The following is a 27,111-nucleotide window of genomic DNA, read 5'->3' as shown; positions in this document are numbered from 1 at the left end:
GCTGAAGACTAGAAAAGGCAACGAAAGTGAAGTAAAGAGAAATCTATCATGTCATCGCTGCTCAGGGGCAGAAAGAAGAAGAAGAAGAAGAAGAAGAAGAAGAAGAAGAAGAAGAAGAAAAAGAAGAAGAAGAAGAAGAAGAAAAAGAAGAAGAAAAAGAAGAAGAAAAAGAAGAAGAAAATCACAACGTAGGCCTCATGTCAGCTTTCATATCTCTCCTAGGGAGAAGGAAAAGGAAGGCAAACAGAAAAAGATGGTGATCCAATATGTAAGTAGAAAGAAAAATGTTAAGAGAAGTTAAAGAGCATCGGTTTTTTAAAGAAGAGAAAAGGACGCTCTACACGACAAGAGGCAAAGCATCATCCGGCAACGACGGCAGACGCGTCGTCGGGATGCTGGCCCACGTCAGCGTCTCGACCTTGTTCTGCATCATGCCCGCCACGACCCGGGCCTGCTCCAGCCCCGTCTCCCGGTAGATGGTCATGAGCCTGTCGACAATGTACGCGCTCATCTCGTGCGTGCACGACGACGACAAACCCAGCGTGTACAGCGGCCAGATGATGGTGTTGCTGGCCGTCGCCAGCGTCAGGAACCTCTCCGAGTCGCAGCCTCGCCCGTTGCCCAGCTCCGACTGCGTCGGGTCGAGCAGCGTCGGGCGCGTGGCTACGCTCTCCCGCGGCCAGGCGGTGACAGAGGATTTGCTCTCGTCTCTATCGGCGGCTTGCGGCAAGAGCGGCGCCGTCAACAGAATGGTCGACGATTGGTTGCGGGCCGTCACGGTCGGCTGCTCCCCTTTAGCCTTGCTGTACTTGATGTCTCGGGAGCTCACGATGCCAAAGTGCTGGGGGACGCTCCCGACGACGGCCTCGCCGAGCATCCGCAGCATTCTCATGGCCTTGACCAGGAGCAGCTGATGGTGCATGGGGAGAGTCGTCGGGTCGTCGACGCTGTGGCACAGCTGCTCGAGGATGGTCTCCTGGACGAGCATCCGCATGGTGCGCACAGCGTTCCAAGCCGTGGCCTGGGTCAGACCGGGATAGACGTGGCACGTACGGCCCATGATGGCGGGATTCGACTTGGTCAGCTTGACGTTCTGGTAGCGCCACGACGGCGGCAGCTCGTTGATGAGCTTCTCAAAGTCGTCCTCAATCTCGACCAGGCTGCCCACGATTTCGTCCACGCCGGTGATGCGCCTGTGCTTGATGTCGTGCCGGATCTGAAGGGCCCTGTACAGGGGATCAATGACACGCCACGCCGGCCGCTTGCTGTCCGTCACATGCCGCAGCTCGTTGCGCAGGTCGACAATGGACTTGGGCATGGGCAGGCCGCTCTGGATGCAGCTAATGAGGACCGAGTGGCACAGCATGAGGAACATCCTGACGCCGGCCTTTGTCTGGAACTGAGCCTGCCCCCGCATCGTGGCCAGCGTGGCGGCGCCGTTGATGTGTTCCTGCCAAGCGCGCAACGTCTGCGGGGTGTGTCCCGAGATGAACTCGTACGTGCCGAGGATGAGGACGCCGAGCATGGTGCTGTCCTCGACGGCCTCGCCCGGGTTTCGGAGGGCCGCGTTGGCCAGCTGCAGAGCGGCGCCGTAGCTCTGCTGGGCCCGCACCATCGTCTCCCGATCACCCGTGATCTTGGAGAGGCCGACCAGCCCGACGGCCGTCATGCCGGCAGAGATGAGGGCATCTGTTCTCTTGAGCGGAGCGGCGCCCCGGCCCTTGGGCCGCCTCATGCTGGGCGGCTTCCAGATGTCGTAGATGAAGTCGTAGTTCTGGTAGCAGCCGTGGTCGGTGGCCACATAGCGCGAGAAGAAGAAGGCGGTGCCGCGCTCCTGGAGGGAGATGGACGGCGCATAAGGGATGTGCACCAGCGCATCGTCGCCGTCCTCATCGCCAAAGTCAAAGGCGCCGTCGTAGCCGTCGTAGTCGTCGTTGCCGTTGTAATCGCCCTCGTCGCCGTACTCGTAGGGATAGGCATTGGTCTGCCAGGACTCGTAGCCATACCGGCCGCCGTCCTCGCCGTCCCGGGCCCCGGCCAGCAGCACCGACAGCAGCGGCGACGATTTGGCAGGCCGGGGCTTGAGCGAGGTCAGCGTCTTTGACGGCCGCGGGCTGTCGCGCAGCACCAGGGCGCCAGATGATGATGAGGAAGTGGAGGAGGAAGACGAGGACTGCGATGGCGATGGCGGCGACAGCGGCAGTGGCGGCGGATGGAGAGGCGCCGCGTCTAGCTTCGGGGCGGGCCGGACGCCATGTTTCAGCTTCTTGATGCGCGGCTTCGCGGCGGTGGCCTTTTTGATCACATGGTTGCTCTCGTCGCGGAACATGAGATCGACCATGTTGCGATAGCCGGGGCATTCGATCTGGCGCTTGGTGCACTGGCCGCAGCCGGGGTCCTTTTGATCGCACTACAGGCCGCGGAGAAGCAGAGAGCGTAAGCAGAGGGGAAACGCCACCCGGGGTCGCGTGGTGCGAGGCTTGTAGGGGGTCAGGGAAGGGGATGAGAGTTGAGGTGAAGGATCGAGATGAAGAAGAAGAAGGGGATGAGAAGGGGGAGATGTGGTTGAGGGGCAAAAGGCTGCGAGCAATGTTCAAGTTCAAACCTACCCGGATCTTGCGCTCGCGGCAGTTGGAGCAGCCCTTGGAGGGCTTGCCGCAATAGACCATTGTCGATGCGGAGTGTGCGGATGGCGATGAGTTTGGTGGATAATCGACTGGGAGTGAGATGATGTCGTCGGTGTCTCGCTGCGTGAGAGTCTCCGCCTCTCTCTCCCCTCTCAGTGTCGCCCTCAGTCCCTCACTCTCGCCCCTCTCTCAAGTCTCGTCTCCGGCAAACGCTGGCGAAGCCAAAGGGCAGGTCAAAGGCTCGTCTCCTGTGGCTGTCGCGCCGGACCGAGATGGCGATGAAAATGCCTCCAGCAAGGTGTGTCGCCCGGCTACCGTCCATTCGCTTTCGACTCTATCTCCTCCCTCTCTGCCTCTTTGCCTCTCTCTTTTCTCTTCGTCGTCTCCCGTTGCGGCAAACACCAGGGAACCCCGGCCAGACGCTCTCGGTGCTTGTGTGTCGCCTCTTCTCGTCAGCTCCTCGTGCACCGGATCCCAGATCCAGTGGCGACCAAAAGGTGGGGGGCGAGAACTGGCGACTTGAGACGTAGCAGAAGCCAGCAAAAGAGCGAGATGTCAACAAGCAGCAGTAATAGTACGAAGCTGTAGTGTAGTAATGCTCACAAGGTACTCGTCGTAGTAATAGTAATAGAGATGGTACTAATGCAACGCAGCAGTCTGGGGGGGCCTCTCTTATCACATTAGTAGCTCCTCGTGGTTGGAGAAGGTGGAGATTGTGCTTCACTCCTCCAGAGCCTCTCAAACCGAGTCCCTCAGTCGCCCCTCGTAATCAAGCAATCAATCAATCTGCGCCGCAGAGATCCGGTGGGGCCGCGGGTAGGCAGGTACAAGCCGGTGCCCCGACAATCACAGGCCAGATGCGGTACCGCCTTAGCAAATGCCTGCCAATCGGCACTTTGATAGATACCTAGAGACGGCCTCAACACTCGACAACTTGAACTGCCACAAGTCAGGCAAGTTCGTGAAAGTACAGTGCAAGTAGTACAATCCAAGTGCACGGACGATAACAGCAGACGTACGGGTACAGACGCGGTATCACTGCTGTTGAGACAGTACTACGTTGGGTACCCGGTAAGCAGTGCTGGTAGCACCAACCAAAGAGCCACCCAGCGTACATGTAGCATCAGATGCAATGCGACTGAAACCCCCTCGCCTGTGCTGCTGGCTGTGATTGATGGCACAGACGTGTCTTGTTCTCCTTCGCCTTCCGGCTTGGCAGGCATGAGATATGGCTGCTTACAAGGATTTTAGTTTAGGGGCACAAGCAAGTAGCTCAACGCTGTATATCCGGCGTGCAGGGCAAGGGCGTGTGGATTTCCGATGCCAGACTGCAAAGGTCAGTCGTTGCAAGGTATTACTGCTCCATGGTGTAAGTTGCAAAATGCGGCTCAACTCCCCCGTCGCATAATTGACAAGTAAACCAAGCCAAAGAGCTGTGAGGAAAGGGAAGGCAACTCGTCTCATGCTTATCAATAAGAGAGCCCCTGGTTGGTTGGTGGACTTGCACGAGCCCGAGCCAGAGCATGCAGTGCCATTCAATCCCAGGAAGCGTTGCAGCCTTCATGTTACAGCGCCAACGAGCATCCGGGGCCGGGTAATTGGTGAGATGCAAGACAAAAGCCCACGTCCCGGTGGTGGCCACTCATGCAAGGTCTGTGTGATACAGCCCCTGGTGAGTCGAGGTAACAGTAATACCAATTGCCTCACACAAAGAGCATCAAGTACATGTCGAATGGGTGTGTTCAACAGGCACACTTCCTCCCTCCAAGTAAGCAGGACTAAAGACACCATTGGAGACGTTGTCAACCCCCGTCTTACCGGCATTTCTGCCTGCTCACTCTTCTCCCTTTTCTCTCAGCTCCTGCTCAAAGGATTTCGCCAAGGATGCTATATTTACCAACCAAGAGGCCAGAGTCCGACAAATGGGATCATCCCCCGACAAGCTTTTCTTTTAGTTTGTTCAGCGGGGCCGATTCATGCATTCGATGCCTGCTATAAATAGGTTCACGTAACCTCCCTTCCTACTGTTGTTAATGGGGCGACAAGTCTAGACTTCACAAGAGAGTTGTAATCAATCTAGTATGATCTGATAACTGAAAGAAGGACATACATCCGTGTTCTATACTGTAAACAGTCGTATACCCCGAAATACAAAAAGAAAGACAGACTTCGTCTTCTATGCTGTTGCCAAGCCGTACCTCGTCCGTGTATCAAGATGTCCAAAATCACCCACTCCATATATACACAACTCCCATCCATATACACATCATCACCCTCCCCCCCTGGGAATTCAGAGAGGCCCCCCGACCCCAATGGTCAGAACCTTCGGATCCCCATCATTCAAAAACCCACTCTGATCCTCTCCCCCCGTCTTCCCAACATCATCGTACGGAAAAGCATATCCCCTCCCCCCAATACTCACCTCGTGACACACCCTCGCGTAGTGATTCGTCACCGGATCCAGATAATACTCGCTCACATCGTCCCCCTCCGGGTGCGGCCCGTCAAGCAGCAACGTGCTCCTGTTGAACGCCGCCGCCAGCCTCGCCCCGACGTTGAGCTGCTTCGCCGACACGTCCTCCCCCCCGGCAAACGGCCCCGTGCTGCACGAAAAGATGTCCGCGGCCGAGGGCTTCGCAAACGTGCCCCCGCCGTTGCTAAACACCAGGTTCTGGCCCGAGGCGTCCACCCTTCCCACCGCATCCCCCCAGTCGGCAAACTGCATATTCACCACCACGTCCTCGCTCTTGTACTTTGTCCAGACGGCATCCACATACCCATCGTAATAACCGTCAAACAACCCCGGAAACATGACCCCCCCAGCATTCGGACTCAACGCCCTCAGATTACTCTGCCCATCCGCCGTCTTCACGACCAGCTTCTCCCACCCCTTCCCGTCCTTTTGCCCCTGAGCATTCAGCTTGTCACACACCTCGTCCAAGCCTCCGGCCGGCATCCCCTCCACGCTCCTCACCTCCCCCTTGCCATTCTCCAACTGCAACGACACCGGCACGCTGAAAAAGTCCACGTACGAGACGTTGACATACAGCTCCGCCTCGTTGAGCGTCATCTCGGCAAACGCCCACCGCACGTTGTAGTTCTTGTCCGCCGGGTTCGTCGCCGACGGCTCGACCACCGCCGGGCCCGGGTTCAGCAGGAACGTCAGCGGCGCGTCCAGGCCGAACCACACCCGCGCCCCCGCCAGCCGCGGCACCGTCAGCGTCCGGCTCGCGCCCGGCCCGCCCACCGCCACGGCGCAGTCCCGGCCCAGCGGCTGCAGCGTCGACGACGGCGAGGCCGGGTAGTACGGCGTCACGCCGTCGGCGCTCAGGAAGAAGAGGCCCGAGTCCGCGGTGCCCGTCACGTAGGCGTACAGCTGCGCCGCGCTCGAGTTGTTTTTGACGACGATGCTGAGCGTGGTGGGCGTCATGTTGATGGATGGACGTTGATGAAGCGAATTGCAGTCAAGGCGTGGTGGAATTGTAAAAGTAGTATGGTATCGATCCCGTAAAAGCAAAAAGTACCAGTTGTAGATCGTGAAAAGGCGTTGTTGGCATCTAAAAGAGTACGAGGCGATGATGTGTAAGTGAGGTCAAACTATGTAGTCGCAAGTCCGGTCCAGCAGAGACCAAGGCATCAACTTATACTCCAAGACCGACAACGACACCAACATACACGCGCGCGCACACACGCACAGCCGCATAAACAACCATCATCATCATCGCCCATCATCAACCATCATCGCCCATCATCCGCCTCGTTCAGCCGCTCCTCCCTCCCGGCCGCATTCCATCAGCCAACCCGCCCCCCGTCCGATCCAGCTGCTCGGAGTCTGGTGGGCCGTATGACCGCATCGTGCATCTGACCATCGGCATCCCAGCCTCGCCTCGACCAAACAGGTAACTCCATCGACGGCCAAGGACTTCTAAGCCACCTTCCATCAGATGAGCAGTCCGAGGATCGATACGCATGCAATCATGCATAAACTTCTTGATTAACCCGCGACTCGTCTCCATGCCCAGTAGGTAAGAATTATCAGGCCCAATTACAATAAGCGCAATCACATGCACACCTCCATCGCGGCTCGTCCACTCATCAGACGCCAAAACTCCAATTCTCCAACCCAAATTCCAAGACACACGCAAAAGTCAGCCTCGTCACCGCATTCCAGTGCTCGTCACAAGAGGTCTCATCCTGCACAATGTCCCAAGCGAAAAAAAAGCATTCACGAGTACGCCAGCAAGACCACCATCAACAGCAAGGCGGCCGCCATTGTCGGCGTGCTGCTCAGGTGCACCGCACCGCTATCGCCGTCGTCCGTCCCTCCGCCGCTGCTTGGCTGGTTGGGATCGCTCGTGTTGAAAAAAGTGCCGCCTGTGCTTGCATTTGACGCCGTCACGTCGGGGATCGCACACACCCTCCCGCTGCCGCCGCTGGCCGCATCGTCATCGCGCGCCTTTCGGCAGCTGTCGGCGAAGCTCGACTGCAGCTGCTCGTCGGACGAGTTGAAGTAGGCCTTGACGTAGCTGACGGTCATGATGGCGTCCTGCTTGGGGGGGCCGCCCGACCACTTGGGGTTGCCGTTGCTCCAGTGCTGCAGAATAATGTGGCCGGGGCCCGACGGCACCGACGTCCCGTTCATCTCGGCCAGCAGCTGGCTGTCGGCGTAGAACAGGACCCGGTTGGGCAGGTAGTCGAAGCGATACTCGTGGAAGCCCACCGTGGGATCAAACGTGAGATTGACCACCTTGAAGGTGCCCGTCTTGGCCGCGTCGTAGCCCGCCTGGCGTGACGCCTCCGACTGGATCACGAGGTTGACGGGATACAACTTCTTGCTGGCGTCAAACTCACGCGACAGAAACTCCATGTCAATCTCTTGGGTGTCATTGAAGTACTATATACAGCGTCAGCATCAACTCAACCACATAGAGGCATCAGGCTGCAAAGCATCACAGCAACATACCCAGAAAAAGGCCGCACAGGTGCCGTTGACGGGCGTCAGCTTCATGCCCGCGCGATACGAGCCAAAGTACATGTCCTTCCTCGCCGAGGCCAGCTCCGCCACCGGAATCGCCTCGTCCACCAGCGTGCTGCCCACCACCAGCGCGATGCCATCGCCAGGCCCGGCATCCGCGTCCACGTTCTCGCCATGACCGTCGGGGGCAATCGTGTACACGTTCTTGAGGGCAAATGCCTTGCCGTACTCTCCCCGCCCAGCCCTCGCCGAGACATTGTACTGCTGCCGCTTCCAGTCGCCGTCCTGCGAGATGTTCCTCAGCTCAAAGAACTTGCTCTCCATCATATTGGTGAACAGCAGACGGCCATCTGCGTGTCCATCTCCGTGCCCCGTCTCCTCTGCGGGAAAGTCCTGGACAAAGCCGCATTCGCAGTCCGCCGCCACCAGGGACAACATCAAGGCCAGCAAGAGGGCCAGCCACGGGCCCGACCCCGCTAGACTGGACATGGGTGAGTGATTTGCCGTGTGTCGGAAAGCAAAGCTTTAGTCGTGAGCAATGGAAGTCGAGAGCAAAAGTATGATTGAGAGGCGCAAAGAATAAAAAGAAGACGGAGATGAAGCAAAGCCACGAAAGGGGAGAAGCAGCAGAAACAGCAGAAGCAGAAGAAGCAGAAGAAGCAGAAGAAGCAGGGGAGGAAAGCAAGAGGCCAAGCTCCCTCCAGAGCAGCACAGAGCAAGCAAGTCGGACCGTCGTAGCTCAGCGGCCGCAACGGAAACTCAAACCCCGATCCCAGCACGATTCTCAGCAGAAAGAATGATGCAACGAGAACAGCATGAGCAACCCAATGCAATGCAGGCACCGCATGCAGGACTATTCGTATCTGCCGGCCGGGGCACCAGCAGCCACGCGACATGCAGCTGCTGCAGCAACACGACAAAGTCCGATATCCCAAGGCAAAAAGTCAGGAACAGCCGATAAAAGCGTAGATGCCGGCGTACAGTCGGAGACGCTGTGTTCATGAACTTGAAGTTCGGGTGGAAAGGAAAACAATGGAGGTACAAAAATATAAGGCAGGGCATGGTTACTCGGGAGGCAACAGAAAACTACGATGAGAAAAGAACAGCCTCTAGGTTGGCTGTGACTAGGTACCTACATGTGCTACAAGTCACACACGGTCCTGCGGGAGGCTCGCGCGTTGACTCCTCCGTCCCTTGCATGCTTTTTTTTACTTCTTTCCACTGCATCTATCAATACTCGATCCGAGAGCCTCTCTTTCGACTGTTGTTTGCGGAGTGCATGAATAGGTTCATGTTGGCAGTTCAACCATCATCAAACATGTTGAACCCAGCCTCATCCACACACCTGCAGGCCTTGACCGTATCCTCTCCAAACTCACCTCACTCACAGCCTCTCCCCCACCTTCATCACCAAAGACAGTAACAGCACATACAAGAAGAGGGGGGAAAGCCACAACGTCAAGTGTCACGACATCGCTCACCCTCTCTCTTCCCTCTCTCCTACTTCTCCGCGTCGGATGATACCCAAGCCCCCAAAAACGCAGTCCTACTGCTACCGTCCTCACCTTACTATTGTCACCTTACAACTACATGTTAGACAAGACATGTGGGAGGGCAACACAACCTTCATTCATCCCTCTCTCTCCTTCACTGCCCATGTAGACGGGAGAATCTTGACTGATCGGGTCAAGTCCATGCATGCATGGCCCGTTTCCGAGGAGCCAAGCGTTTCTCTCCGTCGCGGTTCGTTTTTTCCTTTCCTTTTACCATTCAGAATCTCTCCCATTGGCTCAACCATTGGAGATGTCACTGCTTAATCTAGCGCAGTCACATTGCATCTGCTCTTCTTCATGCAGCATAGATGATACTACCTGCCCAAATGGGTAGACAGGACATGTCTTTCAAATCTTCGACTACGTGGCTTCACCAGCCAGCACATCGCAAGCCGTCGACTCCTCATTTGACAGAGACAACAATTATTTCGCATTGTAGTACTAGAATATCTATACACACCGAAGAGCGGCACACACAGTACCCCGTAGAAAACAAGGCCTGTCATACCGTAGCATCCCTTCATAGCATACCTTGACCAAGTCGAAAGCAGAAACACAAAGCGGTGACGGCGATACCAGGTAAGAGCACACAGTTCCAAGAGAAAGAGGAGAGAGAATAAAGGAAACTCAAGAGCCAAGGGAGAAGGAAGAAGTTCAATGAAGAATAGCAATCTGTATATCGAACAAGGTATCAGAGAATTTGGAAAGTTGCCAAGGGTAAATCAGACTGCGATCCCAATGAAAAGCGACAGCCAACAAGCAAGCGGACACACAACATAAGAGTAGAAAAAGGAAAGGAAAGAAAAGAGAAAAAAAGAGGGGGGGAGAATTATCAAAGTAGAGTAGAAAGGGACCACGAATGGCCATTAGAAACCAAAAAAAGGAGGGAATGCGAAAAGGCGGCATCACCATCATGGACCAGCCAATCAACCTGCCCTCACTGTTCATTAGCTTGCGCTGCCGATGTGTCGAGATCCAAAACAAGCCCCTCTCGGGGCCCCGAAAGCATGCGAAACGTCCAAAGTCCTTTATCCCGCCGGTATTTCCCTGCTTTCGCCGCCTCTCCAGTATTATCCCCCCGTGATCTTTTCGATCGAACCCATGCAGAATAAAAGAGCAAATGCAAGCCAAAGCCAAAGATTAAGATCAGTAACAGAAAACTAACAAGACAAACGAGCACCTGCTCTGTCTCAGGAGTCGTCAAGGAAACAACATGAGAAACCAAGGAAACAGGAAAGATGAAGCTCCCAAGAGAAACAGAGATGAAAACAAACAAGCAGAAGAAAAGGAGCTTTCCCAGTATCAACCTTACTCCTGTCCGGACCGCACGCGCCACAAGTTAAAAAGTTTGACAAATAAGAAGCAAGAAGAGAAAGAAACGAAGCAGAAAAGAAAGCCATGAGTATCAAGTTGTGCGTTAGGAAAAAGCCGGCGCGTGCCTGGGCGCTCCCCTGGTAGAAGATGAACAGAAAGAAGAGGAAGAAGATCGTTTCGTCGTCGCATTATTGTTAGTACACGCTGTCCTCGTCTGCTCCCTGCGATGTCATCGAGGGAGTCGACACATTAGAGGAAGCTTCGTCGCCGACATAGCCAACAAGGGCTTCTGAGTGCAACTTGAATGATTCGCCCATGAGGCGCGTAATTCTAGCGGAACGCCGTTAGCACTCTTGCACGAACAGCCAAGGGAAGGAAAGGAGGAAACATACCCCCACACGACAACTTCGTCCAACATGGAACCCCAGAGACGGGCAACCACCGAGCTCAGATTGGCAATGATGCTCTCGTCAAAGTCCTTGACAAAGAGCTGGCGAACCTTGTAGTACATGGCCACCTCCTCTGGCGTCGCGGGCTCTTCGTCATGTTCCAGGCGATAGAGCCACAGCGTGAGGATGATCATCAGGTCCAGGCCGCAAAGGGGGTGCTCGACGCTCCAGTTGGTCGACGACGTGCGTGCCACCCAGCGGACGCCCTGGACCACGGCCGTCTCGAGGCAGCTGTAGCACTCCTCAATCACCTTGATCATCTCGCTCGAGCGCTTGACGCGGTCCCGAGCGTGGGACATGGCGGCGGCCACTTCGTACGGCTCGTGGTAGCGCAGGGCCTCCTGCACGGTCTTGAGGTCGACCTCGAGGCGGGCGCGGGCGTTACGATACATGGCGCGGGCATTGAAGATGAGGGGATGGCCCTTGTGAGGAGCGTTGAGGGGCACCACGACGGATTCTTGCTCGCACAGGTCCAGCGACTTCTCCCACGTCTCCAGCGCGAGTCTAAGCTTGTACTCGGTCACGACATCCTGCAGGGCCTCAGGGCTACGTTTGTGGTACCATACTTCGAGGAACAAGGCATTGATCATGACACGGGTGGAGAAGGCGCTGTACTTGAGCGTCTCGCCTTGGAACAGCTTGTCGTGGGCTTCCATGAAGATGACGGCGGGCGACTTTTCCAGCTGCTCGGCCCACGCGGCCTCGTCGGCGACCTGCATGTTCCACATGGCCTCCGTCGAAGGAAGCTGCAGGTCCTCAAACTCATTGAAGCCAATGGCGGGCGTGTGGTTGAACGTCAGCGTCAGCAAGCCGAAGAAGATGTAGACGGCATAGTAGGTGCGGCGGCAGCCCTCGTCCTCAACCCACTCGGCACGAGTAGGCTTGGCCGTGCCACGGGCCTCCTGACGGAGCTTGAGTTCGTAGCGGTTTCCGGCCACCATGTTGGCGAGCAGGCTCTTGATGGAGCATGCCCACTCCAGGCCCTTGGGGTCGCCGCTCCAGCTGGCAAAGATCATGTTGAGCAGCGAGCTTTGCATGGTCCACAGGGGACACTTGCGGGAGCTGAAGTTCTCCTTGTTCTGCAGGAACTGGTTGACGAGCACCTTGGATCCAATGTGGAGCATGTACGCTTGGTCCTGGTCGAAAGCATAGAGAGCGCCGATGCTCAGGACGGCCAACAGCAGCGGCGGCGACACCTGAGACGGGCTGAAGGATGCAGGGTGCAAGAAGGGCAGGTGGTGGTGGAACAGCCCAAAGTACGTGGCCAAGTAGCGATTCAGAGAGCCAAGGCCAGGCAGGCGAAAGCTCTCGGGAATGGCGTGCTCGCGGTCAGAGTTTCGAATGTTGTCCAGAATGGCGTTCCGCTCATCGTCGCCCGAAACCTGAGGGGCCCTGAAGCCGGCCTGTTGAGAGTCGACTGCGGAGGGCGACTGAGGGGCCGGAACCTCTGAGCCAGGGGCTGGAAGCGAGTTCATCATGGACTGAAGAGCGGGCACGAGACCATTGGTGTTTCGACCGGTGAAGGGAGGCAGCTGGCCCGCATGGTGCTGCAGTCTCGACGACTCAAAAGAGCCAGAGGCGCTCGAGGTGATGGAGTGCGGCTTGGGCTCGGCCATGAAGTTGTCCCACTGGACCTGGGGGAGGGCGATAGCGCCTGACGGGTACGTGACGGCAGGCTCCATGACGGTGGAGCTTCGCGGAGAGAAGGCCATGGACGCGCCGTCCTCGTAGGATCCATCATCTCCGCGCATGGCAGCAGTGGCCTTGTTGTGCAAGTCGGCAACGAGCATGGCGGCGGCTTCGACGTCGAAAATGCCGTCGCCGCCGGCCTCCATCTGCTCCAAGGTGGACGTGTCGAGGGTGATTGACGATTTGGGAGGGCCACCGATAGCTCGGGTCTTGGGTCCAGCGCGACGCTTGCCGTCGCTGTGAAGGGGGACGCCGCCATCCTTGGCGTGAACTGTACGATCATGTCTGAGCAGAAGGTCGCGGCGCACAAAGGTGCTTCTGCACTTCATGCACTTGAAAGGACGCTCCTTTGTGTCTAAGAGGGTGAGAGTTAGCCAGACGTGGCGCAATGGAAAGAAGGCGAGGGAGATGGTGATGCTCTTGAGGTTTCCCAGGTCTCGTCTAATTTTTTTTTTTTTCCCTTTCTTTTCCTTTCCAACTCGCGAGAGGCACCCCAGTGGAAGAGAAGATTTTTGATGGAAAGAAAAAAAAACATACGTGATCGCTCATGGCGGCTTCGATGTTCGCTTCGACTGAAGGCTCTGTTGCAGAACTGGCACTTGTATTTGCGTTCTGGTGCGAGAGACGCCTTCCGCGAGGAGGGTGTCGAGGCCGCTGGAGGCGGGAGAACTGCAACGCTGGCGCCGGGCATTGTGGGCGAGTCGCGTGCTGTGTGTGATGTGGTGAAGGCGGTTGGATGGTTTTGCGCTGACGCGACGCTCGGCTCTGCCGGCTGGGGCGGACGCTACGATGGTTGAATATCGTGCTCGGGTGGTGGTTTGCTGGTTCTCTCGTTCTCTCGTGCTCTCGCTCTCGACTCCTGGCTCCTCGCTCGCACGCGCGCCCGTGGGGTTTAAAGTGTGACTGCGGTGGTGTCGATGGTGATGCTGCTCATTGGAAAATACGGTATTCTGGTCATGGAAAGGTTCTAAGGATGTGGTCTGATGAGGGCAGAGGCTCCTTGGCGGCCTCGGTTGGATGGGATATTCGGGGGGCTGACGATGCTGCGAGTTGATGCAGTGTCTGTCTCTTGGGGGGCGCAACGAGGGTGGTGGCAGATGGAGAGGGGAGAGGCGGGTTAAGAGGGAGAGGCGGCAGTACGAGTAAATGAAGGAAGACGGCGGGAGGGGGGGGGAGGGGAAACGGTTCAATTCGGGGGACGCGGACAGCAAGCCACGACTGGGGGGGGTAAGAATCTTGGGAGGGGTGGGTGCGCAGAAGGAGGGGGGAAACAACTGAAGCGGTACAGAGGGGAGAGAGGGGAGTGAGGGCGCTGGCAAGTACCTGAAAAAAATCGGGAACAAAAAAAAAAAAAAAAAGAGGGATGGATGGAGGGGGAGGGGGAGGCGAAAGGCGCTGTTTGTCTCTGAAGCGCAGCGCTCGACTCTTGGGCGCGGGTCCGCTTGGGTTAGCACCCGGCTGTGGGTGTGCGTTAGCAGCTGGCGACGGGTGCGAGGGGCTGCGGCCAGCAGGTACAGGTACCGGTACGCAGCAAGGGCCGCCCCCAGCAGCGACATGCCAGACACAGCGACAACAAGCCTACTAGACATGTACCGCTGACGCCGTCGCATGCAGCGCTGGTACAAACACCTACCTACTAATTTGTAGAGACAACTGGGAAACAGAAGCTCGGCCTGGCCAAGGTCAAGCGACCATGGAGCCCCCATCCCCTCAACTCAAGGCTCAGACGTGACACGGCGGCGGCCTGGTGCTGCGCTGGCCACCGACGCTAGGTACAACTCGAAGTGCCTTCAGCGGGGGTCCCGTCAGCGCAAGAGGGGCGAAGCTCGGCCCCTCCAGCGATTCGATGTGCTGGAGCCCCTCCAAGGCCACTGACACTCGCGCTGTGGAAGCACCGGCTAAGGTGGCAGGCAGGGGGGGCGCAGGGGGGGGCGGTTGGTCCTTGGGTGAGGTACCGGTACCTGGGCGCGAGCTGGCAGGCTTTGCCCCGCCATTGGCCCGCCGCAGCTTGCAGCTGGAGCTCTTGCGCTGTCGGGGCTCAAGGCTCTGGTTGCCGGAGTCACACGCTTCACAGAACTTGTACAAATACTTGCACTAGGACCGGACTGACACCACCAGCTTTGCCGTCCACGGGTGCCATTTCCTTCGCCGAGCCCACTCAAAACAGCTGCTTGTGTAGGTGCGGTATGTACTAACAAAGCCCAGGCATGGCGGAATGATGCAGTCCACCGTGATGCAACACCATTTTATTCAGGTTTGCTCTACGGAGCGTTATTCTAGCACATCTGATGCTCTGTCCAGGCAAACCAGCGTCTCTGGAGATGACCCAGAGGAGGCGTATGGCGGAGCGTCGGATAAGCAGGTACCTGCACAAGTCCCTGAAAACGCCCACGCCACGTACATTGGGAAAAAAGAAAAGAGAGAAACAGCACACAACTGCAGTGCGACCGTCCAAGGAAGCGGCATTACAAGACCACTGATCTGAGTGGCCTCCGTGCGCAAAAACGGGTGTGAGAAAAAAAAAAGAGAGAGTAAAAGGAAATAAAGGCCATGCCTGAGTCGCGGGACAAACAAAGCAAGGGAGAGAGCGATGAAGTGGACATCAGGCACACCCGACGCCATGCCGACCACTTCAGTCCCGATGAGTCTCGTACAGGGTACACCGTACGTACCGATACTTTCTCCATTCTGTCGATATCAGCGACTTGGACCTGCATCCTCCTTCCTCCGCCTGTCCGCCCACTCGCTCCTGCCCCGCTGCGTTTTCGACCTTTTAATGTTCCTCCTTCATTTCTATTATGGCGTCTTTCGTTTGTTTTCGTCTTCAAGTTCTTGCTTGCTTTCATCTTTCTTCCATTTAATTCGCCCTCGTGTTGTTCAGGAATCATCTGCGTCGTCCGATTTGCTCGCCTATCCCCGCCTCTCTCCCTCAGCTCAGCTCCCGCGCCAGGCGGCCTCAGATCATGTCCCGCGTGTTCCAGCACCCATTGATTCGCTGTCCACGCATGCTGGGGCATGAATGATGGGCGCTGCAAGTCTGGAGCGCGCAGCTTGCAGCCTGTCCTCCAGGTACCGTACGTCACTTGTGTCATGGACTGCACCTACAATAGACCCCCCACCACCGAAATCTGGCGACAGTCGGTCAGCACAGCTTCCCATGCGTCTCGATGCTGGCGGCACCAAGGAGGGAGAGAGAGCCTTGGAGGCGATGTGCTGTCCTTTTGCTCCGTACGACCTGGATGCATCACGAGAACAGCCATCGCCTAGTTGGCCTGGCCAAGCACCGTCATCTCTTGTTGGCTTCTAGCTGAGCGACCCACTCCCTCCCTGATTCTCCTCTCCCTGCTATACGGCTACCGACACCGACAAGAAGAAACGATTGAGCAGTCACACGCAAGACGGCAGGGATGCTGGGTGTCCGGTTCGCAGACGAGAAACGTGGAATGTCGCCGCCAGTGCTGCTCTATTACTGGTACCGAGTCCCGCAGCAATAGTACTGTACGAGTACAGTACCTGGGTGCAAGCTCGCCTATATTAAGCTGGATCGGACGTTGTAGGAATCCATCGCCGTCGCCCAGGACGACCGCCACGCCTCGCAAAGTGCCCAATATGGCAAGTCTCCGCCAGGCCTGATGCTGGCATTACCACTCTGTGAGGTGGATATAAGACAGCCATGCTCCAGGTGCTCGTGCTAGTCATGCCGGTGCCCACTTCCAACGTCTCCCTGGGCGACGCCAATGCCTCGGATTCCATGGACTTTCAGCACCAAGCTCAACGTCTGGAAAGTCCAAATGCCGACACAGCAGGAGTAGCCATCGTTTGAGCCCCGTTCCACTTCGAGGCGCCGAGGTGGACGCAGGTACCGTACCTGTGCCGGTAATGCGCCCAGGCTGGGCAAGATCCGGCGCGCGTCATGATGGGTAGCGACGAGGGCAATGAGCACCTGGTCTCCGCGATTCCGCCTCCATAGTATCGGAGCTGGGTTCTCATCATCGCACGAGGCCGTCTTGCATCTGGCGATCCACCCCAGCCCACCGCGGACGCCATGTCCAAACTTGGGAGCTGAGAATGCACTACCACTGCACGTATGTCCTTCGTCCCGGGCCACGACCACGACCTGGCCGACCCTTGAGAGTCTGGTAGCATTGAACCAGCTTCCGTGTCCGGAACCACGCACCACACTGTATTGACCGTCGCACACCGCTCATTGAACACAGTCTGGTCGGGAATATCGTCACTGACCGGTATCGACACAAGAGACGAGACACTTACAGGAGCCCAATCAAGTATCTACTACTCTCTTGTCTTTTCCAGCTGGCCCCGGGTCTGGGAAATGATCCTTTTCTCCAAGTACTACCTATGCCTATTGCATGCTGTATGCTGTACCGATGACTCGCTGTCGAAGTGTACAGGACGGGCAGCTTTATCGAGATCTCGCAAATCACCTTCTGGAAGCGCCTGGCCAAGTCAGACCAAGGATCAATGGATGCAAAGAGCAGCAAGGCACGCTGGCAAGGGCTGCAAGGCCTGCACGTCTCCGTATCAAGGGCCCGTACGGAGTGGTGCTACTATTCATCCAGCGTCCGTGGTACCTCGAAGGTGAGTGCCAGACCTGGCTGGGCCAAGTATTATGGACGGCGTGTAATATTAGTGTGCCCACGCTCGCCAGAAGCAGTGACCTCTCTGGATGAGACAGCAGAGCGATGCAATTCTGCCTGACAGGCGCCGTCAAAAGCAGTCAGTGTCTGCCACTCTGCAGAGTACGGGTTCCTTTTACACTTTTACACGTAACAAGCACCTGCGCCTGTGCACGCAGCTACTGTCCTCTTGGCTGGGCTGAGGGATGCACTCACGCATAAAGGAGGCAGGGGCCGCGTTGAAACTTGGCCCCCTTCTTCCATCCCGCGTCTACCAGGGCTCTTCTCTCCGTGTTCCGTGCTTGTACACGTACGGGATAATAATGAGCTACCAAGAAACCGGACAGGGGCCTGCGCAGATGCACGCATGCGTGTCTAGTCGAAGCACGAAGAATCGTTACTTGCGCTCCGTCTACGGAGTATCCAGGGGTCGGTCATCTCATGGCGTCCATTCAGCCAGACTGGCGGTGATGGGGGTCATCCACTACTTGACCCTCACGGCAGCTGCAGTGGCAGCAGACCGCCACTCAGCCTGGTTCTCGTATAAGGAATCGCGAAGCCTTCGTTACGATGAGAAGCGGTTTCAGATGCCCAACGACTGGCGTGCAAGTCGGATACAGGTCTATGTTGGTGTTTCTGGTGGCGAGGTTGCTTCCTCTGAAACGGCGAGTCGTGGTCTCTGTGCACGGTGATGATTCGGGACTGGAATAGAACACCACGATGAGCGTTGCTGATGTTATTTTGCAGGTCCAAGCGTCCGATAGGAGTAAGCATGCCTTGGCCATGTTGTCTGCACTCGTAATAAGGTAGTTGTATGAGGGCACAGTGACAAGCACTTCGCGCTGTAGGTACCTTGCGTGCCTGCAAGGTAAGATCGCCGTCTTACTGTCTCTCTTGACCCGTCTCCTGTGGCTGCAGCTCCCGCTCCGTCAACCCACAGCGGCTCTAGTCAGCTCTCAGGAAGCGTGGGATGCCTCAAACGGAGCTGAGAATGGCCACCTGAGTCGCTTGGGTGAGAGCAGCACAACTATGCATGAAGTATCTACAATGTCGAACCATCGAGAATCAGTTGCCAAACCACCCGTCTTTCCAGGTGAGGGACAGAGACGCTCCTGTCCACGCCCACCTGAGGAGAGCCGAGAAGCTGGCTCGCGCTATTGCAACCACAAAAAGCAAACGGAACCACTACCTCGGTAGAAAGCGACTTTAAGTTGGTCCAGTCCAAGGGAAGTGAAGTGGCACGGGACCGGGTACGGTTAGTGAACGGGTCTGGCGCTGCTTCGTACTGACGAAGTCTGCACCTGTGAGGATGCTCAAGGTCTCCAGACAGATGCTACCCCATATTCGTACTCTGGGGTTTCAATCCATATCTGAGGTTGTTTGTACTATGAGAATCGACGACATGGCCGAATAGCCTCTCTCTTCACCGTGCTCGTCCCGTTCTGACAAGATGCAGACTGGTGTATGGGCACATCTCTCGCGTGTCTTGGTACCTGATCGTCGGTCCATCACCCGGAGCCTCAAGCAGCGCATCAACGTGGCGCCCAGCCTGTTGATCAATCAATCAATCAACGGAGAGAAGAAGAAGAAGATGCGAGAAGCTACCTACAATGCTTGTGCAGGGCAAGAAAGGGGCCGCGCGATTCCCCCCTTTTCGCATTGCTCCGGCGCATGAAAGCCGTCTGGACGAGTCGCCGTCTTGCACACTCGCTCATGTGCTAGCAGAGCCGGCGGCAGCATCTCTGGACGCCAAGTACACGATGCCCAACGGCAGCTCTGGCGGCACAGTATGAGATCGTCAGGCGGCGCGGGAGGATGCGCGCTTATCCTCTCAAAGGGACACACCCCCCTCGGTCGCTCATGTACCGCAAAACGGAGAGCATGAGAAGCTCACGAAACGGGCATAGATGGAGACACGCTGTCTTGCTCCGTCTCGGCCAGCAACCTCACCGTTTTGAAGGTACATGTACGTACCGCGTTGGGTGGGTGGGAATGCGTGGAAGCGCGGCAAACTCGTGTTCAAGCTAGCACACTGCAAATTTACGAGTACACGCACCTGTCACTGCTATGCCGCACAGTGCCAGCCTCAGACCCTCCCTTGAAGAAGATCGCGAGACGCCCTCGCGTACGGTATGCAAGCAGTCAGCGAATACTGTAGCCTGTGTTGGTTAGCAGGACGAAGAGGGACTTGGACCTGGTTTGCGAGGCGGGTCCGGGGGAGGCTTCCGGGACCTAGAGGCTTGGAGGCACCAGCCCCACGGAATCATTGCCAGGGTGCTGGTAGGTACTCGTGCTTTTGCCGATGTTTTCTCTTCGAGTCCTCTCTTTCTCGCAGGAAGAACGCTGATGGACGAGGTGGGAGAAGTGTCAAGAGGTACAGTATGTAAGGTACATACGAGTGCCTTTAGTTCGGTTCCGAGGGCGAGGGTTGGCCCTCCGATTGCTTTTCTAACTCGACCCCCCTGGAAAATAGATTGGCACATCCACTTTCTTGAATTCGTGAAACTTCGTTGGTCGTGGGACTTTTTTTTTTTTCTCTTTTCCTTCTTTGCTTTCTCTTCTCTTTTCTTTTTCGGAACTGTTCTTTTTCTTTGTTTTGTTGCTTCTCCATGGGCCGTAAGACCAAGGCATTCTATCTGGAACAAGGCACCTTTCCACATTCGTGAGATTGAGAGGACCATCTCTGCGTTTTAAGGCTGGTCATTGCCTTGGCGTTCGGCGGACTCCTCCGTGGCTGTCTATCGTAGTGCATGTAGCTCGCTGGACTGACGAAGCACCACTTTGCAGCAAGAGGCGGGTGTTTGGGAGGCTTGGGTATGGATGGAGATTTCATATTGTTGATGCCCAAGTTATCGCCGAGTAGGTTTTATCCTATCGTAGGTAGTTGGACAGTTGCTGTGCTCTCTTCCTCTCTGATTTGCTGAGGTGGGATTCACACATTGTATGGCTACCAAATTATGGTGGCTGTACCGTCCGTATGCCGTCGCTCCAAGATTGGAGGGTTGAGCGACCGTCAAATCGCTCGGTAATAAGCCAGACGTAGAATCGTACGAGACGGCCTATGATTGCTGAGAGCCTGCCTTGGCACTTGCTATCCGATCATGAAGCTCTGCAAAAGAACCGTGTCTGTATCCGGGTACGTGGATTTGTTCAAGGTGGCCAGACGTGGGGTGCGACGCAGCAAGGTATTATCAAATGGATGGCAAATAACGGCACGAGCTGGGGAGATTGGAGGGGGACGAGGCCTTATATTGTTCGTATTTTATGAGATGATGACAGAAGGATGACCAGAGAGAAGAAGAGACGACGTGAGGAGTCAAGGCGTTCTTCCATTTTTGGCGATGTTCTCTTACAACCCTGGGAGTGGATGGGGGCTCAGGCAAACTGTCTGTGCGGCCTCGGAGTTGATGCTGTAACCACGTTGGGGCGGTTGGAGGCTTGGATGCTTCCTGCGGACGCTGTCGCTCGTCGTTTGCCCTCGGTAGGCGAATCAGTCTCGTCTCGCTGATCCCCCAGGTTCGAGATATCGTCGCTTGTGCAGTTGGCTGCAAAACAATTTCCCCCAACATGGACGGACGGCTCAGGAGGCGCCAGCAGACGTTGCATGTAATTGAAGGCATCGCTTCAACTGTTGGCGGACAGACCAGCGGTTTCCAAGGCACAAGTATCGGGTACGCCCCATGTGGCCTGCCGCCCGCCGCTGCGCAGAGTACCTGCAACCTGGCCGCGTGCATGGCGCCAAAGAGGAGCCCGGCCGGAGCGTGGCGGATGGGGCTTCGTCTCATTTCGGCTTGTACAGGTACCCAATCACGGCTTGGAGACTGGATGCAAGGTAAGGTAGACGAGGTGCCGCTGGTCTGATGTCGCGCGTTGCAACTCGCGTTTGCCTGGGAGGAGGAGCGCTTCCATGGCGGGTGCATGTTCGTGTTTGGCTGACGGGCGATCGACGGCATGCTTCCGGCGCCCCAGCAGCGCTTCGGGGTGGGTGATGCTGGGTTTGGCGCAGCTGATGGGGTTTGCTGTTTGGATATTCAATGTTACTGCAGGCTCGGAGACTGGCGGGCGATTGTTAACGACAGAACGACGGTGGTGCAGTGATTGAATGCTTCCCCCAAGTGAACTTGAAGTATCTCTACCTCGAGACCCTGTGCTAGAGGCAAACTTGCGAGGTAGCAGAATTAACAATAGAAGAATACTAGCAGCGCTGCGTCCAAGTGGAGATTGAAAGGATCAATGCCCGCCCACTCGCAGCCCAGCCCAGCCCAGCCCAGCACATGGTTCTACCACAAGATACAGCGGTCCAGCGCGCTGCGTCTCGCCTAGAGCCCCCCCTCCACTCCCCCAACCGCCAGCAGCCAATAGCCCGGAACGGCCCTAGCAGCAGAGCGTCTGGTGCCCTTTCTGCAGCGAGGCCACACCCCCAATTGCCCGCCACCCGAAACTCCAGTCGACGATAGCCTCCCCTTTCCTGCCTCTGTCCATATCTCGCCCTCTGCCGTCTCTTGCCTCTGCGCTCCTCACCGTCGAACAACCATCTGCGGCGCTTCACGCTCTGCGCATTGGTGGCATGCTCATTGAGACTGCTATCCGCCCAGCGCGCGCCGCCCTCGGCTTGCACCAAGGCTGACTCGCGGACCATGCCCTGCGCTGATTTCGACTCTTGACTTTGTCGCCCATCTCACCCTGACCCGAATCCGACCCTCGAACCACCGCCGCCGGCACAGATCCTCCTCGGCCTCGAGCGCAATCGCCTCCCACGAGCCTCCATCGAACGGCTTGCCCATTCCCCGGGACTGCGTCTAGGCCCTTTGTCGACCGGCCCCTCTCCATCCCCATCTCCGTCTCTATTCTTTGCTTCTCTCTGCTCTTGTGTCTCTGACCCCAAACTTCTCCTTTCGCCGCCCCTCCCTCCCTCTCTTCCCTCTCCCCTCTCCCCTCTCCCCACACCACGCGCGCGCCAGAGCCATGGACGGCGTCGTGGGAACTGCGCCGCCCGGCAGCATGTATGTCCGTGCCCTCTACGACTACGAGGCCGACGACAGGACCAGTCTCAGCTTCCACGAGGGCGATGTCATCCAGGTCATCACCCAGCTTGAGAGCGGCTGGTGGGACGGCGTGATCAATGGGGTTCGCGGCTGGTTCCCCAGCAACTACTGCCAGGCCATCACCAGCCCCGACGAGTTTCCCGAGGCCGGCCAGAACGGCCTCATCACCCACCACATCGACGACGACGCCGACGAGCACGACATCTACGACGACAGCGCCGACCAAGATGAGGATTCGGAAAGCGAAGCGTTTGGCAGCCTGCCGCTCGAGGGCACCGACATGGGCGACAAGTCTCGCGCCGACTTCTGGATCCCGCAGGCCACCCCCGATGGCCGCCTCTTCTACTACAACATGATGACGGGGGACCGCAGCATGGAGCTGCCGCTCGAGTCTCCCGGCTCCTCGGCCGAGACGGGCCCCAGGGACCGCATGAACGTTGCCATGCCCGAGAAGACACGGCCGCCGCCGGAAATGATGGCCCGCGGGCTGACCCAGGACGAGGACGACGACTCGGCCACTTCCGCTTCCGAAGCCGAAGGCGAATCCCTGATGCTCGCCTCCAGAGGTTCCATGGTAAGGAACATCATCAAACAACTAGATATGCGCGGTTTCGCCCTTTGAGTGAGACTTGACACTAACCCAATCTCAAGCCTCGCACTCGAGGTTCCTTCAGCGCCGTCCTCTCGCCGTCAACGTCCATGGACTCGATGAACGGCACCTCTCCCGGCCGGCGGAAGAGGAGCGATGCGTTTGCCCTCGGATTCGCCCACAGCTCACAGCCGCCAAACATCGCATCGGCGACATCCTTCACGAGCACCACGTACAACGTCCCGGCCACCACCAGCGTGCCAAAGTCCTTTTTCGATGACGGATCGACGCCACCCCTTACCTGGAGCCTCCTCGTCACCAACATGAAGCGCGCCATCGACCGATATCGCGACGCCGTCACCAACAACGCCCGTTCCGAGTACGTTGCCAGAGCCGAAGACATTTCCGACCACCTCAGACTGCTTCTCGCCGCCGGTTCAGGGACGACGGACAACCACTCTGGCCAGCCTTCCATCATCTCCACAAACAAGGCGCTCTACCCTCACTTCCGAGACATGATGTCCAAGTTCTCGAAGCTGGTGATTTCCTCCCACATCGCGGCCGCCGACTGGCCCAACGCCGAGTCGGTGCAAAAGTGTCTCCAGGAGGCCGACGGCGTCCTGCTTGGCGTCTTCAGCTATGTCGAGGTTGCCAGGCAGCAGAGGGGAGAGGATATCCCGCGACTGTTCCCCGGCTTCGTCATTGGTAGCACCTCTGGTGGAAGCTGGCAGAGCAACGGACTGGAGTACCACGACCTGATGTCTCCCAACTTTCTGGATGACGAAGAGGGCATGTCCGAGCCCACGGCAATCCTGGATGGCAACCTCCTCGAGAGGTTGGACGAGCACAAGAGAATGCTTGTGTCGAGCATCCGCGAACTGGAGAAGAACCTAACCACCCCCGAGAAGATCATTACGCCCCAGCGCCATGAAGCCATTGCCAATAACGTTTGCTTTGCCGGCGGAAAGGTGGTCGAGATGTTCAGGCCATGGATCGCCATGATTGAGTCTGTGGACCTGTCGTCTCTGGGCAACACGTTCCAGACGCCGCAACTGGAGGACTTTAGCATCAATAAGCAATCGCTCTACGACAACATTGCGGACCTCATTCTCAGTTGCCAGGCTGTTGCTGGGCCCTTGGCCGATGAGTGGTCAGAGGTGCGAGGGGAGCCCCTCGAGAGCCGGCTCGACTATGTTCGCCAATGCGCGAGAGCGCTCGAGACGAACTCGTCACACACCGGCTTCTCGCTGCAGCTGCTCTCGGAGCAAGTCCTCATCAACATGCAGCAGCAGCAGCAGCAACAGCAGGCTGGCCGCCGTCCGCAGAGGGGCCCACTGCAGCGAGGAGAGACGATGCCGTACGACAGACCGCATCAACGGTCAGACTCGAGGACGGCACCGGTTCGACCGCCGCTCATCACCACCCAGTCGTATTCCGAGGGCGATGCCCCTCCTGGATTCTCCCGAAAGGGCGACTATTCCAAGGTCAAGAAGATCTTTGGAGAAGACCCGTCACCACAGCTTCAGCCCGACGAGGATACGCCCGAGTTCCTGCTGCTGGACCACGAACACGACCTCTCATGGGATGCAAAGGCAACCACGCCGACGGTAAAGGGAGGATCCCTCCTCGCGCTCGTCGAGCAGCTCACTCGCCACGATAAGCTTGATTCGAGTTTTAACAATACTTTCCTCTTGACTTATCGATCCTTCACAACGGCGCGCGAGCTCTTCGAGATGCTGGTCCAGCGGTTCGGAATCCAACCCCCCGAGGGGCTCTCGCAGTCGGACTATGAGCTGTGGCGGGACCGCAAGCAGAAGCTCATCCGGTTCAGAGTGGTCAACATTCTCAAGAGTTGGTTCGACAGCTTCTGGATGGAGGACTTCAACGACGAGTCCAAGCAGCTGATCCGCGACGTGTACACGTTTGCGAGAGACACGGTCAAGTCGACCGAGACCCCAGGCTCGGGGCCGCTGATGGCCATCCTGGACCAGCGGCTCAGCGGCAAGGAAGCCGGGGCCCGGCGATTGATCCAGACCCTGAACCAGAGCACCCCGACGCCCATTGTTCCCAAGAACATGAAGAAGCTCAAGTTCCTCGACATTGACGTGACCGAGTTTGCTCGCCAGCTGACCGTCATCGAGTCTCGGCTGTACTCCAAGATCAAGGCCACCGAGTGCTTGAACAAGACGTGGCAGAAGAAGGTGGCCGAGGGCGACCCTGACGCATCTCCGAATGTCAAGGCCCTGATTCTTCATTCCAACCAGATGACCAACTGGGTGGCGGAGATGATCTTGAACCAAGTGGATGTCAAGAAGCGAGTGGTGGTGATTAAGCACTTTGTTGCCGTTGCCGACGTATGTCTTGCTAATTCTCTGGTGCGTGAGAAGGGCGTGTGCTAACTGTTGGATAGAAATGCCGAAGTCTGAACAACTTTTCCACATTGACGTCCATCATCTCAGCATTGGGCACGGCGCCCATCGCCCGTCTGAAGCGAACCTGGGACCAGATTCCTCAGCGTACCAGCGTCGTGTTGGAAACGATGCGGAAACTCATGGCTAGCACCAAGAACTTCGGCGAGTATCGTGAGGCGCTCCATGTCGCCAACCCGCCGTGCATTCCCTTTTTCGGTGAGTCGGCGCTTTTTCCACCGGCCGTGGATCGCGGAGGTCTAACAATCATGCCCAGGTGTTTACTTGACCGATCTCACATTTATCGAGGACGGTATCCCCTCCGTGATCAAGAAGACAAACCTGATCAACTTTGCCAAGAGGGCAAAGACAGCCGAAGTCATCCGCGACATTCAGCAGTACCAGAACGTGGGCTACTCTTTGCAGCCAGTTCCCGAGCTGCAGGATTACATCTTGAGCAACATGCAAGCTGCGGGAGACGTGCACGAAATGTACGACAAGAGTTTGCAGATTGAGCCGCGTGAGCGCGAAGACGAGAAGATTGTGAGGTATGTATAGCGCGCAAGTGGACGAGGCTTGTTTTCCAGCCGTCTCTCCCCTCGCTCTTTTTTCCATCACTTGGCTAATCGTTCGCTTTAGGGTACTTGCCGAATCTGGCTTTTTGTAAAATACTCGCCTCCAAGCACCCGGTCCCCTGGTCTTGGGGCTATTGTCTATACTGGATACCTTACTGGACCATGTCATAAACATGCTCTGCGTGTTGTACAATGAACAAGCGGCGTATATTGGAAGAGACACACCGCAGCATGTTGGGGACAAACGCAGAATATTTATACCAAGAGAAATTTAGGATAGGGGAAGCTTCAACCACGAGGGAAGATGTCATGCCGCAACGGCCGCGTTATATCGCGCCAGCTTGAATCATATCTTCTTTTTTTGAGGACCAGAAGGAGGGAGAAGAGGAAATACAAAAAAGGAAGAAATAGGGGGGGTGCATTGACGGACAATGCAATGCAGCACGGGTTGCATTGCAGCCGATCTTGGGTTCCTGATCATGATCTAATATGCAAAAAGGATCCAGAGCCCCAAAGAAATCCCGCCTCTGGGGTATCCGAGCGCTGAGACCGCGAAACGGCACCAATATGAACTTGAAGAAAAGCAGTGCGAAGATATATGTTACTCCCCTTTTGATGATGAAGCTTGTGTGATTTTTGCATATGGACGCAGCGTTGGCGTGCTTCTCGTTGGTGGGCGCNTGATCTGGTTTGTCCTCGGCATGCGAAAAGGAAAGAACAAAGAAGAGAGAAGAGAAGAAAGTCGGGCGTGCTTGTGCGTGACTTGGGGAGCGAGGTTTTGGGGACCCGATATCCCCTGAGGTGAGTATTTGATCTCCCCGAAATTGGATGGGGGAGACTGAGGTGGTTCAATTGAGAGTATTGAAAGCGACTGGTGGTACTGGATATTTGGAGCATTGAGCGGTTTCTTTTGTAAGTAGTTGCATATATATTTGATGTATGTAAAATCTAGGATACCATATGCGTTTATTCCTTTTTTTCTTTTTTTAATTCGTTCTTGTTTCAAATATAGCTGCATGTACATTAGCTGTGTCTACCTACCTTGTCGAAACATATCAATGTGGCTGTCCGTTGCGATGGCATGTTTTTGCCTGTTGTGATAGTGTTGGCGTCACTCCCAAACCTGCATGAGGGGGGGAACATTCAATAGTCAAGGTAGAAGGTGAAATTCGAACATGTAAGTTATGGCAAACAATTTCTCAGTTCGATTTAGTATGCAGAGTATACATACAGATGGCGTATCTAGCTTT

General features: G+C 56.6%; 8 protein-coding genes across 8 annotated transcripts; 2 read left to right on the top strand and 6 right to left on the bottom strand.

Annotated features, from left to right (window-relative positions):
• Positions 1-337: 337 nt before the first annotated feature.
• CCMA1212_006163 (uncharacterized protein) lies at positions 338-2,669 on the bottom strand (the record flags this gene model as incomplete). Its single annotated transcript, XM_073703399.1, has 2 exons — positions 338-2,410; positions 2,610-2,669. The coding sequence occupies 2 exons, from the start codon at positions 2,667-2,669 to the stop codon at positions 338-340; spliced, it is 2,133 nt and encodes a 710-aa protein (XP_073557842.1).
• A 2,248-nt stretch (positions 2,670-4,917) lies between these two features.
• CCMA1212_006162 (uncharacterized protein) lies at positions 4,918-6,057 on the bottom strand (the record flags this gene model as incomplete). The annotated part of the gene is made up of 1 exon (XM_073703398.1): positions 4,918-6,057. One exon carries the CDS (start codon positions 6,055-6,057, stop codon positions 4,918-4,920), a length of 1,140 nt encoding a protein of 379 aa, XP_073557843.1.
• Positions 6,058-6,852: 795 nt separating this feature from the next.
• CCMA1212_006160 (uncharacterized protein) lies at positions 6,853-8,091 on the bottom strand (the record flags this gene model as incomplete). Its single annotated transcript, XM_073703397.1, has 2 exons — positions 6,853-7,521; positions 7,591-8,091. The coding sequence occupies 2 exons, from the start codon at positions 8,089-8,091 to the stop codon at positions 6,853-6,855; spliced, it is 1,170 nt and encodes a 389-aa protein (XP_073557841.1).
• Positions 8,092-10,118: 2,027 nt separating this feature from the next.
• Positions 10,119-10,319, top strand: CCMA1212_006159 (uncharacterized protein; the record flags this gene model as incomplete). The annotated part of the gene is made up of 1 exon (XM_073703396.1): positions 10,119-10,319. The coding sequence occupies one exon, from the start codon at positions 10,119-10,121 to the stop codon at positions 10,317-10,319; it is 201 nt and encodes a 66-aa protein (XP_073558048.1).
• Positions 10,320-10,663: 344 nt separating this feature from the next.
• On the bottom strand, positions 10,664-13,298 carry CCMA1212_006158 (Transcriptional regulator; the record flags this gene model as incomplete). Its single annotated transcript, XM_073703395.1, has 3 exons — positions 10,664-10,799; positions 10,862-12,962; positions 13,145-13,298. The coding sequence occupies 3 exons, from the start codon at positions 13,296-13,298 to the stop codon at positions 10,664-10,666; spliced, it is 2,391 nt and encodes a 796-aa protein (XP_073558047.1).
• A 1,031-nt stretch (positions 13,299-14,329) lies between these two features.
• CCMA1212_006157 (uncharacterized protein) lies at positions 14,330-14,747 on the bottom strand (the record flags this gene model as incomplete). The annotated part of the gene is made up of 2 exons (XM_073703394.1): positions 14,330-14,653; positions 14,718-14,747. 2 exons carry the CDS (start codon positions 14,745-14,747, stop codon positions 14,330-14,332), a joined length of 354 nt encoding a protein of 117 aa, XP_073558050.1.
• A 6,816-nt stretch (positions 14,748-21,563) lies between these two features.
• Positions 21,564-21,883, bottom strand: CCMA1212_006154 (uncharacterized protein; the record flags this gene model as incomplete). Its single annotated transcript, XM_073703393.1, has 2 exons — positions 21,564-21,718; positions 21,751-21,883. 2 exons carry the CDS (start codon positions 21,881-21,883, stop codon positions 21,564-21,566), a joined length of 288 nt encoding a protein of 95 aa, XP_073558049.1.
• Positions 21,884-22,205: 322 nt separating this feature from the next.
• Positions 22,206-25,953, top strand: CCMA1212_006153 (Cell division control protein 25; the record flags this gene model as incomplete). Its single annotated transcript, XM_073703392.1, has 5 exons — positions 22,206-22,863; positions 22,941-25,232; positions 25,289-25,505; positions 25,564-25,834; positions 25,926-25,953. The coding sequence occupies exons 1-5, from the start codon at positions 22,210-22,212 to the stop codon at positions 25,951-25,953; spliced, it is 3,462 nt and encodes a 1,153-aa protein (XP_073558054.1). The 5' UTR covers positions 22,206-22,209.
• Between the last annotated feature and the right edge of the window lie 1,158 nt (positions 25,954-27,111).

Source organism: Trichoderma ghanense (assembly GCF_004382785.1).
Source record: "Trichoderma ghanense strain CCMA-1212 chromosome Unknown scaffold_7, whole genome shotgun sequence".
NCBI lineage: Eukaryota > Fungi > Ascomycota > Sordariomycetes > Hypocreales > Hypocreaceae > Trichoderma > Trichoderma ghanense.
Note: the sequence above shows the minus strand (reverse complement) of the source record. Positions and strands in the feature narration are given on the sequence as shown.